This window comes from Coloeus monedula (genome assembly GCF_965178545.1).
Source record: "Coloeus monedula genome assembly, chromosome: 4".
Lineage (NCBI taxonomy): Eukaryota > Metazoa > Chordata > Aves > Passeriformes > Corvidae > Coloeus > Coloeus monedula.
Window position 1 is genome coordinate 70,086,525 of NC_138784.1, and position 15,715 is coordinate 70,102,239.

Here is a 15,715-nt window from a genome sequence, read left to right on the forward strand (position 1 = left end):
GTGGAGAGCCGCCAGCTGCTGTTTCCGAGTTATAATTGGATTACTCATTCCCAGAGCTGCACTGCACATCCATCACCACCTCCTGTCATCAGCTGAGCTGTGAGGGGCCTTCACCAGCCCAGCAAAACACCTCCACAGGCTGGAGCTGGCCCACCAGGAAGGATGGGAGGCAAATGTGGAACCAGTTGCATTGCAGGCTTTGCAATGGTTGTAAGGACTCCTGTTTGAAGTTTCCCAAGCTATGGAGCTCAGGCAAAGCACCTGAGGGTAAAAGGGATGTCTTAGTTTGTCAGATGTGTCAAATCAGTGCAATCTCCATCATGACAGGGAATGAGTCTGGTGAGTAGGAGACACGTTGTTTTGCTTGACAAATGTTGGTTCAGTTCACAGAGAGGCCTTGCTGCACAATGAGTAGATTCCTCCTGGGGGAAACACAGCCAGATAGCTCCAGATGCCTGTATGATGTGCACCAGCTCCTAATGGGAACATGAGGGATTCATGGCTGGTCCTTCACACACCTTCTGAACCCTTTCCCTGTCTGTTTGCCTACCCCAAACACATCTAGAGCTTCAGTCCACAGATACATTCCTCTTGCTCCAACTGACTTGCTCATGTGGACACAGCCAACAGCCCCAGACTTTTTGGGGTGTCTTGCCTGAGACATTGAGTTTTAGGCACACAAGTCTCACTGTGGGTTTCTGGAACTTTCAGTTACTTGTGTCTTCTGCCTCTCTGTTCTTTCCTTTAAGCCTGTCCACCTGGCAACTGCTCTGGCCAACTTACTGTTCAGGCATGGCTCAGGCCATCTGGGTCTGGCGTGGCAAAGGTGACAGAAAGGGTGGAGAAGTACATTATCCATGGCTTAGCAAGGGATTTCAGTGTTCTTTCGGTAGAAAACATGACCATAATACCTTCCAGCTGACCAGCATTGAACTGAATAATCTCAGGAGATCAGGAGCATCTTTACAGTATCACATCAAGGCATTTGCTCTTAAGTTTTCAAAAGCCTAATGTCTCAAGCAAAACTCAGCTTTGTTTTGTCCACAGTCAAGTGCAACCTCTGCCTTGCTCTCAATTTGCATCCAAAGTATTAAAGAAACATGGGTTCATCAACATGTTCAAGAGTTTTTAGTAAGCTGGGATTCTGCTTTCTGCTTAGGCTGACGTGTTCCTGCCCTTTCCTTCTGTGCAGGAATGTGTCTCTTCATTTCCATGAAAAGCTCCATGGTGAGGAGTTTCCTTTTATTCCTGCACATATCCTGAATTGCTTCATAAAAGTCACTGATGATGAGAGCTGGAATTATCTTCAGATTTTATAACTTGGCTAAAAAAACCTGGCTGCAAGATAAAACTTGACACATAAATCTCAGCCAGGAAATAATTTCGTTTCTCTCTTTCCATCAAAACAGCAAACAACTCATCCCACTCCCAAACAGTTGCAAAGTTCTCAATGGCAAAAGAGTATTTTAGGAAGGGATTAAATAAAGCAATGTTACTAAGTGGCAGAGTCTCTAGGGTGCGGAGAATGTGGAAGGAAAAACATGTGGAATTATGCAATTTCTTAGGATTTTTTTTTGTTGGTTTTTTTTCACTTGAAATGCCTCACAAATATCCGGAGGGAGCAGTGTAGACCATCAGTTTGATTGACTTTCAGCAATACTGGCTGCCATGAGAAGTGTAGGTGCTGTATGCCAGTACAGGGATGTACTTATTGGCAGGATTAAACAGCAAGGTAGAACTGAGAGATCAGCCTGGATGGGGCTCAGATTAAACAAATTGGTCATACAGTTTTATCAACTGAGTTTGTGTTGCAGTTTACGTGTACCAACCCCTAAACCACACCTGACTGATGAAGAGAGGCCTCAGAAATACCTTCTGGAAAGGGTCTTTACCATTCCCTCCAGAGGCTGAATGCCATGTTCTTGCTGTGCTCTTCCAGATTAGTTCATACTCCCTTTAATTTCTTACCTAGATGATGAGTGAGAATAAAAGTTTCCTTCCATTCCTGCAAAAACCCCTTGTGTATCCTGCTGGCTTTTCTGCTGGTTTTCTGACCCTTAGGTACAGAATAATAAGAGCAGTGACCATCAGCATGTTGTTGCCCAACCACTCACACCCATTTTGTTGGTGAATGGTGCCAAAGGAATGGTTAGTTTTGTATTCCATGGCCCAGTAAATGCAGTTGCTGGAAGTTGTCGCTTGGATCATACTGGAAACCTTTGGTCTTGGGACCATGGACATTGCTCATGATCTGAGCCATATCTAAGCCATGTTCACAAAGCCAGGATTTCCCCCTTCTTGGAAAATGTGGACTTCAATGACTTGATCAGTGACACAGAAAGATACCGTTTTTATATTGCAAATTTGTATTGACTAGATCCCGCAATATTGAAAGCTCAGTCACATGGTCCAGTGATGGGCAATTTATTTGGGATCCTTACTGAACAATGTGTTTCCAGATTGCTGGAGACAAGGCTGCAGTTATGGGCAATGCCCACCAGCACCTAAGGAAAAACACGATTTCTGGGCTCACACTCTGAACTTGCACAGAGAAGCACTGTGGCCACTCTGCATGCAAGTGAAGTATCTGCCCATAGGTCCTGGCTCTCCTATTGCTCCTGTCCCCACACTATTCAGGCTTTGAATATAGACCTTTCTGGATTAGATTATAATGACTCAGAAAACTGTGTAAATCACAGATGTTCTGTAATCCCCAATTTTGCAGAGAGGGAATTGAAGCACAGGGAAGGTATTTACTGAACCTACTTTCCCCAAACTGGTTATGCCCTCACTGTAGTAGACATCTCCAGTTCCATTCCTCTGATGAGGACATGCATTTTATCTGCCCTCTTTGATGAGGTGTGAAGTGCACGTGTTGCTGAATGAGAACAAGCTGTTCATATAACACAGCTCAGAATGATAGAGATTTTGTTCTTCCAACATTGTCATTGTCAAAAGACAGGGCAAGTGTCCTAATTATAGGACTAGACTGGAGCCCAGGTCCTGGCTTCCTCGCAGTGGGTTTGCCATCTTTTTTTGTCTATTTTTTTTTTAATACTATGATGTTAGGCAATTTTTGTGGAGCTGTGTGGATGGTGACTGGTGTGGGTACTGTGAATGCTGCTGCAGGAGGGGTGTGAGGCAATCCAGATCATCTTTTCTTCAAGGCTGTCCATTCCCTGGCCCTTGCTATTGCTAAAGCGATGCAATACAAAGCTGGCGAAAGTACAGATAAGTTCTGTGTCGGAGAAATATGAGAAAGGCAAAACAAATTCCACAGAAGAATTTTGGACTGATAGAGAAAATTAATTTCACAATCACATTTAAAGCCCTTGCATACACAAACAGTAACACAATCTTACAGGGGGATGCATTTGCTGCCCTGTCCCTAAATATTTGGCCAGAAACAATAGCAGATTTTACAGGTAAATGGACATAACAGCAGGATATTTTCAGATTTTTCAGACCTCGGTGCAGTTATTCACAAAAGAGCCAAACCCCAAGGTAGTGCATGATTGAACTGTAGCTCAAAGGTATCACCATGTGCTCACTGTGCAGTGGTGTGGCACTTGCTATGTAATTATCTCTCACCAGCACAATTATTAACATAGGATTAAACAGTTGAGAGCCACCACTGCAACATTAACCAGCAGTAGGGTGTGTGCTTTATAATTTAGATGTTTGCAGGGAAGAGTTCACCACAGGGCATCCACCAGCCCTGCGAGCATTTCGTCCTATGTAACTGTGGCTGCAACCCTCCTCCTGAAATGAGGCTGGAAAGAGTGCCCCAGCGCTCGTGTGTGTATGGGGAGGCCTGACTCAACCTTCCCTTATGACCTTATTTTCCACAGGCATTGTAGCCAGCCCTGTGTGAAAAGCTTTTCCCTGTAAAAGGCAGTAAGTTGTGCAGCACATGGTGGGAACTTCTGGTGCTTCTGTCTGTGTGAAACGCAGCAAAGCAGCAAGGAGAGACTTTGGCCATTAAATATGATGCTGGATTTCAAGTATGACCTTGTATTTCCCTGACCCTGTATTTCTGCTGAGAATTGAAATACTGGCCCAGAAATAGAACCGGATCTGAGGAATTGGCTAGAGCGAAAACTGCACCTTTTTTCTCCTATAGAAACAGTCATTAACACCCCACATGCTTAGGGCCGTTTGAGTATGTGCAAGGAGGAGGGCAGTCCCCTGAATACCACATCTTTCCATCTTGAAAAATGCCTATTTGCCAGATCCTGCCATCCTCGGAGTAGCCTGTTGCCCATTTATCTCACCCAGGGTGGTCCGGGGCCCTTTCAGGATTTACAGCCCACGCAGCAGCCGGAGCTGTGGACAGGCTGTGCTGGGCTGCCTGGTGGGACAGGAATATCTGTGAGTAGCAGTGAGCTCCCGTCAGCCAGATGTTAGTGCTTCAGAGCTGCTGATTAGTCTCTCAGGCATTTGGTCCCTTTCTCGGCACTGACATTAGTCAGAGAGCGCCTGCAGATCAAGATGTTTGTTTTTCCATCCCTTTGTCTTTGCTTCTTCAACCTTACCAAAGCTTTTCCACTTCACCCCTGTGACAACCCATGGCACTTCTGTCCTTGAATGAGGGCTGGACCTGGTCCTCAGCCCTGCTGGCTCAGTCACCTCTCCCGAGGCTGCTGGTGTGAGGCACAGCAGACAGCTCCTTGCTGAGGTCTCCTCTTTGGGCTTGCAGAGCAGCTCAGGAGCTGATGCAGGTGCTCTTTGTCAAGCCTGTGTGTTTTATCCAGCCTGACTTCAATGCTGCTGCCATCATTTCTATCCAGGTTTCACAAATCCCTTACTTCTTGCAGGGAAAGGCTTCATTAGAACCTCTTGTCCTGCTCCTGCCATGACAGGGGCATCTCCACTGTGTGCATAAGCACCGTGTTGGAGTTGTTTCAGTACTATTCAACTCAGTTTTAGTGCCTGATTCCCTGCTCTAAATTACTTCCTCTGACTCATCCTCCAGAGGAATCTCTCTCTGTAGAGACTGTAGAAAAAGATCAGAAAGCCAATGTTTCCTACCCAGAACTGAGGTTACATACATTAAACAGGGTGATGCAAAGACTACCACAAGGGACCCACCAAACATGGATAAATACAAGTCTGAGTGTGCCCTTTTCACTCCCCATGCTTTTCAGGACCCAGATGGACTTGGCAAATGAAGTGAAATGTCTCCATAAGTTTCCATGGATGCTCAGGAGAGATGTGAACATTTCCCCTCCCCAGTGGCACTGTAGGGCAGCAGGTTGCCCTGGGGCACCTGCAATTTCTCTTTGAAATACGGAAGCTGTGCACAGCAGCAAGGCACACTCAGGGCTTCCAGCTGAGCCTTCAGCCAAGGAAATCCTATCTGTTTGTAAAGGCAGCTGAGCTGCAGCAGCTTGTGTGCAGTGTGAAGCCAACATATCCAGAGTGGAGGGATTTATAGGGCAACTTGACTTTTATAGAAGTTGCATTAACTTTAAACATTTGCCTTTCTCAGCATGGGTTCTCCCCCTGTGCATACAAATGCCCCTGGGTATGATATATTTTCTGGGGGGGAGACATGGACTCCAATTACAGTAAATGTCCATTTCCTTGCTTTCTTGAGAGGCAGAATTTAATGCATTGCAGTCACGTTGTGGCCGTATGCCAATACCCACCCACAGCCTGCTAGGATTTGCTCTGCTTCTCTCTTTCCCCATTTTGACTTAGAGGTGACAGAGAAACAAAGGTTCTCTTCATATTATACCTAACATTTATTTTATTAAATATTTACTGATCCCAGATCTTCCTGCCTCAGCAACAGAGGAGGTGGGCTCTGAGCCTTTGCACTCTGAACCTGCTGAGGGGTACAGGGCGGTCTGGCATGGCCTTACCCCCCAGAGGTTCTGAATTCATTCAGCCCTTAATCAATCTTGTTTCCACGTGCCCCCTGTTCTCCCACAGTCCACGTCTCCCACCTGTTCTTTTGTACCCGTTAAAACCCATGCTTAAGCTAAACCTCAGCTCACAGATACCCCTGCAGCACCTGCCACACCAAACATCAGTCCCCTCTGTCAGGACTCTCAGGGAATTCTATGAGTTGTAATACATTAGACTGAAATAAACCATAGTTAATGTGAACATCCCAAACCAAGGATAATACTACTTCAAACTAATACTGTTCTCATGCAAATTAATATTAGTAAAGATACATATTTTTCTTCACAATCTGATGCTCGCTCTCAGCTTCAGCTGCATCTGGGGATGGTATATTTGGATATACTGTACTTCCCTGACTGCTACTGTGCTAAAGGGTGTATTCTGTCTACTTGACAGGACCACTAAAATGAAGTAAGTTTCTAGAAGCTGCTGTAACGCAAGGTAAAGGTCAGTTAATTAAAAAAATTTCAATAAATAGGGGCAAATCATAAGATGCTGTGCTGCTCTGATCAGCAGTTTCTCCTTTCCCTGTGTTCCCACCAGTGAGAGGGAAGGACACAATACATTCTGATTTTGGATCTTGCTGGTTTTATCCCTTCCTTGGTATTTAATTAGTTCTCTGTGTGTATATGTGGGGGGAATGGTGATCTAATCCTATTGAAATACAAGCCAAGTAAAACAAGTTTAGCTGGTCACACAGCAACTTCCAGTCAGACAACAATACACTTGGGGTAAGGTATATTAGCAAAGTCGTTTTAGGCATATCAGACCTAATTGGTTTTATTGTGACAATAATAGTACTAGGTGGGAAAAAGCTGAGTTGAAAATTAAAGTGGATAGCAAGTTTTGGTAAGTTTGGTAGCTGTGAAAATGAAAAGCTTCTGTACATATTGTTGGGGAAAAAACCCTCTCACAGGGACTTTTGAAGCCCAGCTGAAACATGCTGAAACTGCTACCATAGCTCTGAGATTGAAATCAAAAAAAAAAAAAAAAGAAAAAAAAAAAAAAAGAAAGAACAAACAGTAACCGTGTAATTCGTGTAATTCTGGACATTTCTAGCATTCAGGCAGAGCAAAATGCAGATATCTCTGAAGTAGCCTGTTCTGTAAGGTCGACTTAAACCTACCTTTTCTTGTTAAAACCATGGAGAAAATATTTTGTTTTTCCTTCCTCAAAACATTTTCCTTTAAGCTCAGCTGGGTAGTGCACTTTAACATTGAGGATCATTTACCTGTAACTGAGCAGCTTAATCCAGTTAGGACCACTGCATGCTCCTCACCAGGAACAGGACAGAGGTGTATCAGGAATACCCACCAGCCATGCATGGTGCTTAGAAGAAACAAGGGCAGATGCTGCATTTCCTTGGATTGTGTTTCTCCCTTGCAAACAGCTGTGCTGCAGAGTCTGTGAGCTCTCTGTCCTTGCAATGAGCTCTGTACACCCCCTGTAACAGGAGTGGAGAGCAGGGAGTGGTGTCCTGGCTGCTGTCTCTGCTTTTGTACGCTGTGGAGGCATGTGCCACCCCGCGTTCCTTATTCCGCTGGCCACCCTGAGTAGTTTTGGTGGAGGGAGTCAGAGGAGGGTGATGTGAGTCTCAGCAAAGAGGCTGGCAGGGTTTCATGGGGGTTAAAACCCTGGGAGGGCTCCAAGACCCTCTGCTTCCCCCAGCCCTGGCCCATCTCCGCGGGCACACATTGCTGGAAGCTGGGGAGGTGCTGAGGCTGGGAAGCTCCTGGAAATGCAGCAGGCAGCAGGTATGGGGCAGGTGGGGCTGAGCACCGAGCCCAGGCGAGGAGCAGGAGTTCGGCTGCTCCTGCTAAACAGCTTAGACTTCACTGCCACTCCCCTCCCCATCCACCACCGCATTCCTGTGGCATCCAGGGCGAATCGCTCGGAGGAAAGTGTTCAAAGGAAACAAGGCAAGAGCGGCGTCCCTCCGCCGCAGAGTGCCGGGGAAAAGCAGCGGGCTGGCTCTTGTGTGCCTCCCTTGCTGACTGCGTGGTCAGTGAGCAGAGGAAAGGAACTTGGAGGTGCCCCAGAGTGAGGTCGTAGCCTCTTGATTTATTTTTCTCTTCCTGGAGACCTTCTGTCTCCCACTGCCTGGGCAGGGAATTTAGGGATTTACTGTCAGGACTGACTTATCTGCTCACTTGGCACGAGTGAGGTGCCTGTGGTAGGCAGTGTGGCTCATACCCTACACCTTTCCCCCCCCCCACCCCCCCCTTTCTTGTCTTCTTGATGAGTGTGGTTTCTATTCTTGCTAAACCCTTGGCTTTTTTTCCTTCACAAGTATAGGGAATAAGGTGTTGATCCCTTCCTGGGCACTTGCAGTCACTGTGACGACGTGTTCCCACCTCCATTTCCAATCCTGGCAGAGGTGACTTGTTGTGACTCTGACTTGGTATCTTTGCTTCCTCTCTCTCAGCAGCATTTCAGGCTTCAGGGCTCAAAGTGCTGGGGGAAAGCAATGCCCCAGGACAAGCTCGAGGTGTGGTTTTGGGGCCAGGGATCTTTCTTCAGGTACCTCCAGGGCTGAGGGTCTTTTTGCTAGTCCTCAAGTGCCCTCTAATGACCTTGCATCCTCTAAAACCACCCCAGCCAGAGCAGGGGTGCAAGGGCTGTGAGATTGAAGGGGAAGTGTGGGGTTTTGAAATGGATGCCACCAGCAGTTCAGATACCTTCACACCAAACAGTGGCTTGATGCAGATCAGAACAAAGCTCTTTTTAAAGACCCCCAAGTGCCCATGAGCATGAATTTCGGTCTGTTTCCAGGGCAAGCTTCTCCAAACTCCAAGAAAATTATCTGTATCCTGCCCTTGCAGCCTGCCCTAGGAAGTCAGTACCATTCAGATGCCATTTGATGGGACTCATGGTGGGATGAATCCCAGTCTGAGATAGTTATCCAGGCAGGAGTCTCCAAAGGTGGTCCACCAAAGGGAAGTGTCTAAGATAGGCAAGAAGTTTCTTTTTGGATGTGCCCATTCCTCTCTGATGACTGTTGGGAAAGATGACTTCCCTTGACTAGCTGCATCTAAGGAGATTAAAGAGAAAATCTGCTTTTCATAAGGAGTGAAATGAGGATGAAAAACAGTGCTGAGAGCTGAGACACCTCAGGGTGGGTGTAGCCTGGCAGAGGCTTCCTGTAGGCAGTGCTTCATACCCCCCAAGAAACTCCATCTCTAATATTTTGAATGAACTGGAGAGTTGTGCTACAAACATTACATTTCCTGTGGCAAATGCTGACCCAACATTCAGTAAGGTAACAACAGCCACAACAATTTCTTTCTCCATCCAGGTCCTATGCATCTTGGTGATTCATATGAGGTCCTAGGGTGAAACTCCAGCTCATCTCCATTAATGCCAGTGATGTTGGATATGTCCTTGTGACCCCAATTTGGTACCTCTGAAAAAGGCTGTTCTTGCAGCAAGCAAAGGTGGTTTAACTCAGCCCTGCCATGCCCCCACCACTTCAACCAACATAGTGCTTTAACAGTGCTGACAGGAACTTTTCCACACTTCAGCACGAGTGTTAGTCTTGGCTGAAAAAATCCCAGTAACTGGAGGTTAGGACACTCCATCCCAAACCCAATGCTCCCCATTGCCAGACCCCTCCTGCTATTCTTTGATTCCTTGTCTTTCTTTCCATGCAACATGCTCGCTCCCACTGGAAAGACTTTTAGGTAGTGGGAGTCCAGTGTTTTTTAGCAGTGTTGCCATAAGGAGCATGGATGAGGAGATCGCTGGGACTCAACATCTCTCCCTTGGGTAGGTGAAGGGCAAGCCTTGGGTGCCACTGCTGGGTTTTGAGTGACTTGAGTTCTGTAACACTAACTTCAACCACTTCTGGACATTTTGTGGTGGATGAACACTACCATCACACCTTTATCCATGGCACCTTTATCCCCTGTCCCATTCAAATCAAGCTTGTAGAAGGAAGGTGTGTGTCTGTCAATCAGACAAATGTGTATCTGCATCAGTTCAGGGTGTTTGGTAAGGGGTTTGCATGCCTATAATGTGCTGCTCCAAAATCAGTTTTTCAGGTTAATGATTGGACTGGATGATCTTGGAGGTCTTTTCCAACCTTAATGATTCCATGTTTCTGTTCTATTTAGTGCTATTTCTACTCTATTCAGTGCTGATTTCTTTGGCAAATGGACAGATTTTGTAAATCTCCTAGATAGGGTGAAATTTTAAAATGGGTATATTTGTGATATGGTCTCTCAGACAAACACTCAAATATATTTCATATGCAGTTTCATAGTTGTAGGCTGTCTGGGATAAATCCTCAGGATCTGTAGGGTTCTTGTGCCACCTTTCTCATTACATCTCCTGGTACTGCTCTGAACTTGAGTGTACCACTACTGAGGATGCCTTCCTCACAAAACTGTGGAACAAGCAAACGTGCAGACAAGTCTTCAGACCAAAAAACTCTTCTGAATTATGGGTCACTAGGGAATTCAAATTTTGAAGGGAATTTGGAAAATAAACTATAAGGTTTGCCTATGGAGCCATTTCTTGGTCCTTCTCTTCATTTCCCAAGCATCCGAGTAGCAACATGGACTGATTAACTTCTCACCTGCTTGTTCAGCTGCTGGGTTTTTTATCCAGGCTGTGCTGAGCTCACAGCTGTCACAGTTACACAGCTCTCAGCACCAGTTTAAGGGTAACTTGGTTGCAGCCAGGTGAATCACAGCCCCAGCAGTAAGAGCAAGGGCAGGACAGCACTCACACTTAAACATCATCATCATCATCATCATCATCATCCTCATCATCCCCACTGCAAAGCCCTGTGAAAAATGCTATTTGTAACCAGCCAGTGAAAATGAGAGGACTCCATCTTGTTATTTTTCCCCATGCAGAAGAAACAAAGTGTTTATTTTCCAGCTGGTAGTCTCGCAGTTGCAGGCAGGCATCCAGTTATCAAGCAGGGCTCTTCCTATCACCTACCCTGCTGGCAAACAAAGCCGTGCATGTCTGATAGTACCTCAGCTTTTTATAACTGTGATGTTCCTGTGATGTCTCTGGGTATCACCAGATAATTTAAGCACTAAGCTGTGTGATTCAGACTGGAGAGCAAGGACTGTAGAGAAACGCTATAAGCAAATGAGCTGGCTAGCTTTTGATGGTATTTGAGAATTGAGTGGTATTGAGTAGCTCTATAGAGCAAGTCTACCTCTGCTGACAGAGGACCAACCTCAGAATGTTTAGGAGTGTCTCTGGGATGAGGATAACGCCATCCCTGATGTTTTCTTTTCTCCCACCAGCCAGCCCAGACATATGAAAACGCAGTTGGGTTCACACAACCTCCCACTTCAGCTGCATGAAGTGTTTGTTCCTCTGCATTGGATTCTGGCATAGGTCATGCCTATCACTGCATCCATGGAAAATGCAGGAAATCCCTCATGAAATAGAGTTTCCACCTCATGTCTTCCCAGCAAACATATTTCCCTAGCTCAGTGTCCTTCTTTGCAGGGATTTAAATTCAAGAAATATTCTGCTTGAGGTTTTGCAAGGGTTTGGCAAACACAAAAGCCAAGATGTGCTGGCTGTTTTCAAAGAGCACTTGGAATGAGCTGTGATCAAAACCAAACTCCCTCCTTTTCAGCCCAATTTCTGGCCCTCTGTCTGTGATCTCCCCATCTTCCTAGCACACATTTATAGAAGAGCCCTAGTGAGAGAACAGTTGGGGCAAGAATTTGCCATATAGCAAAGGCCCACAGTGCTCTTGCATGAGGAAGAAGAGCTTCCAAGGGAGTGGAAGCAGTTGCTGTGTTTGTGTTGACTGGCCATGGTTTCCCACTGCTGGGGGTTTCCAAAGCAAATGAAATGGTATTCATCAAGGCAGGCTCCCTCCCCAGCTTTCAGTTGTTGAAAATACTACAAAGTAAGATGGAAAGAAACATGTAATCCTTCATCATCACAGTCAGGATTCTGCTTGTTTATTTAGATTCCCTGTCTGTTCCAAATGTTCTGCCAGAGAAAGCCCATCCAGATTCCAGGAGTGCTTGACACACATAAAAAACCTTCTAGATGTATTCAAAAGATAAACCCAGCAGAAGACACTGCCTGTTCTTACAGTGCAGCAGCAAGATGAAAGTCCCACATGCACAGTAAAATATCTCTTGGATGCTTTTTGTAGAAAAAAAAAAATGAAGAAGGCACCTGAGAAGAAGTAGATTTCGATGTGGATCTTCTAAATCAGAAATTTTTTGGTGGAGCTGTCCTTGAGCTCCAGGTACCTCCTATTTTTCTGCCTGGAAAATGTGTTCCAGGTAGGAAAAAATGGAACTTGGTGCCTTTGTGGTCAGTAAAAGGAGAGGGTTGTGTTCAGAGAGTGATTCTTCCCTGTGCCCCAGGAAGTGGAGCCTCAAAGGGTGTCTCTCCCTGCAGACATTACAGGGGAAATGGAAAGAGAGGAGTCCAGACCTTAAGAGAAGGTCTGAATCCCATCCCAGGTGAGGCTGTGTGTCGGGAACTGAACTCCTTTGCATTGAAACTACTCAGCAACCCTTGTAGCTGGTGTTTGTCATCCCACTCCTGTTGCTGCACCTACAAACAGGAAACAAGTGAGAAACAAGAGACCATAAACATGGCAATCACATACCCTTGAGATGAAGGAGGTCTTTTGGGTCATCCTGAGATGAGGCAGTAGAAGCTGAACACTTGTCCAACAGATGTTTTGTGTTTGGACCATCATCTAACCCAGTGGATTTGAAAAGCGCTGTGAGCTGCTCTTTTGTCTTCTATTGAGTTAAGCCTTGGGGTCAGCACCTTTGAAACTGTCTCTCTTTTTTATTTCCTATCTGAAAGCCACTGGCAAGAGTGAGCATCAAGAGCTTGATGTCCCTTCTGGGGGAAAAATTGCAGTTAAGTTGTATAGGGTAGAGTGGAAGGGGCAGTTTTCAGCCAACGACATCCTAAATAATAACTTCTGTTAAAGTTATGGAATCATTGATGCTCCTAGGGACTGCTGAGATTTTACCCTTTAGGGTTTGGTCTTAAACAAAGCCCATATAATCCAGTATTTAAGACACCTCTGTTCTTGGAAAGGAAAAATAACCACTTCTGTGTTTGGCAGGTTTCACATGTTGACATAAAGAGCAAAGGGCAGGCTCTCGTCAGAGTCTGGGGTTTCTGAAGTGCTGTTAATCTGAATGAAAACGAGAGTTTTCCAAAAGTGACAGCTCTTGACCCAAACTCCAGTTTCATACCAGAATTAGGGCAGCCTTTCTCCACAAACTCAATGTAGCCTCAGTGTTTTGTCACTTCATAAAAGTGAGTCACTGATATCATTAAGATCTACAGTTTTGTGTCTTAGCTAAATCCACTAGTGAAAGAGAGGATTTTACTAAAAAAGAGATAAAACCAGAGTAAAAGTTTCCCAGAAGAAAGCATTCTACTTTTGAAAAGTTGAGAAGTGTTTTCTGGAATGCCTAAATTAACCCTTGCTATGATAACTTCTTGTGTAAAGTTCACCTGCTGCTGTCCCCACAGCTCATGTGCTCCTCGGTGCAGAAGGCCCTGTTTGAGGAGGAGGACAGAGTGAAGAAGCTGCAGCAGAAAGTGGCGACGCTGGAGAAACGCAACAAACAGCTGCGAGATCGAGTGAAGAAAGTCAAGAGGTCTCTCCGGCAAGCCAGGAAAAATTCCAGGCACATGGAGCTGGTGAATCGAAAGCTCAGTGAGAAACTTTCCTCTGCAGGTGGTCAAATCCCCTATATTAACTCTTTGAAGCAGGAGAACTCCCATGCTACCTACCTTAAGGTATAATGCAAGGGTAAGTGCTCAGGCCAATGGTAGTAGCAAATTTTGCCTGCATTAGGTCAGGCTCTGGCCCTCACACCTTGTCTATGCTGTGCTTCAAACCTTGCATGGAAAATGAATCTGAACTTGCTTTAGACACAGTGCTAGTTTAAACAGGAATGCCAGCTGGATTTGGCACAGCCCAAAGCCATGTCCTCGCTGTTCTCAGTGGACACAGGGCCAGACAGTTATCTGTGCTTCTCCTCCCTCACCCACCTCCACGACCAGTTTTAGGTTGTCTTTGATGGAAGTGCCAGCCCAGCCCCCTGGGCCATTGCAGGCACTTGACACAGGAGCTCTTCTTCCCATTTTCCCTCCTCTCCATGGGCTGGGCAAGGAAGGCTTGGGATATAGAGATGGATGCAGTGGGAAGGATGCAGTTATGAATGCCCTTTTCTCCCTCATCACCCCCAGGCTCTCAACCTTGCTTAAGCTTGACTGAAGTCTACATCCAGTGCCTGGGCAAAGGCTACGTCTGAGACACAGTCAGTTTGTGCCTCTCTTCAGCATGAAATATAGATGTGCCCAAATTGTCTTAAGACTGTTTCTATATATCCTTAAATATTCTAAATCAAATATATAATAATTTTTATTTTTCCCAGAAGTGCCTCAAGGCTCTCAGTAACTCCTTCAGGTGCCTTTATCAGTGGTCAGCCAACCAGGTTGGAAACCACATCATTTCGGGTCTGTGTCTAAGACCTAATCCTGCAGTCAGGAGTGGACTCAGCCTATGAGTGGGTGTTGGATCAGGTCCAGCAGGCAATTTCAGATCCCATTCTCAAGCAGGTTTAATTTGCAGTGTGGACAAAGCTTCAAGTTTTGTAGACACTGTTTGAGGTATAATGGAGGTTGCTGGGCAGCCCCACTTAGTTACACTTAAAACCTGTAGAGACCACATCAATATCAACAGGGCATTAAAAATTTAGGTATTTTATATATGTATATATTTTAAAATCCTATAGAAAATATTTTTATTACACATTTGATATAGTCTAATTTCTTAAAATATGAAGTAAAACCTGTTTCTTGGTTATCTCGTAAAAAAAGAAAAGTCCATCATATCCTTCATTAGACATTTACAAACTGAATTCTGGTCAAGCAGTGTGGGTTTAGGCATCAGTATCCATGGCTGATAATGTTAATCCTTTAAACTATCCCTGCATTTGGAAAAGCCCATATCTGCTTTCAAACGTGAGCTTCAGTCCAAGCAGAACTGAAGGATCTGACTCTCACTACCTTCCAGTTTTGCTCCTTTTGGAAATACTTTTTTTCCCCCGTCTTGAAATAATATTGGCATTTCCTAAGATTCTGACTCCTCCACAAGCTCCACTGGTTTCAAAGGCTCCACCTCCCACACCACCACAATTTGAATTGTTTTCTGCTGGAGTCAGCAATGCTGTTTCCTGAGAATTACTACAGAACTTAGGCTTTCCTAGAAGCCATCAAGAGATTTTAACTCCAAAATTTAAATCCAGAGAAAAGTAACTACTTTTTTATTGTTTTATTTTCTGGTTTCTAAACTGCTGTTTAAATAAATGAACTGGTTTTCCTGGGATAGGTATTAAAAGCTTGTGTTTTCATTTTTTTTTAAGAAAAATATTCCCTCTGGTATTAATTCATGTTTTATAAGTATTTGTATAAAGCTGAGAAAGTATAATTAATATAGTTACACCTTTGCTATTCTTACAGATTTTCCAAACACAGTGTTGAATATCTTTTACTTTTGGCTGGTATTTTTGTTGCTTGATGAAAAGATTGTAATTGTCTTCCTATTTCTCCCTTTGTCTACCTTAAAAAAAAAAGTAAAACATTTAGTTCTCCTTTTAAGTTTTGTGAGAATTTTGTTTACCCTGCTAAGAAAACAGAAAGAACCCCCCCAAATGCAAAGTCCAAATGTAACCCAAAATGCTCTCACTGGGTACAAAACCCAAAAAGGTTGTTTCCTTGTGAGTTTCTTCCCTTTCATTCCTGCTTGAGTTTGGATCATTTCCAAAGATAA

At 44.8% G+C, this 15,715-nt stretch overlaps 1 protein-coding gene across 1 annotated transcript in view; it reads left to right on the forward strand.

The window, feature by feature from the left end:
• Nucleotides 1-13,683, forward strand: part of CCDC3 (coiled-coil domain containing 3) — a gene marked incomplete at both ends in the record, with an annotated part of 33,001 nt that extends 19,318 nt beyond the window's left edge. Inside the window, one exon of the mRNA XM_082280376.1 lies at nucleotides 13,408-13,683. Within this exon, the coding sequence (XP_082136502.1) occupies nucleotides 13,408-13,683 (276 nt within the window). The remainder of the gene's footprint in view (nucleotides 1-13,407) is intronic.
• Between the last annotated feature and the right edge of the window lie 2,032 nt (nucleotides 13,684-15,715).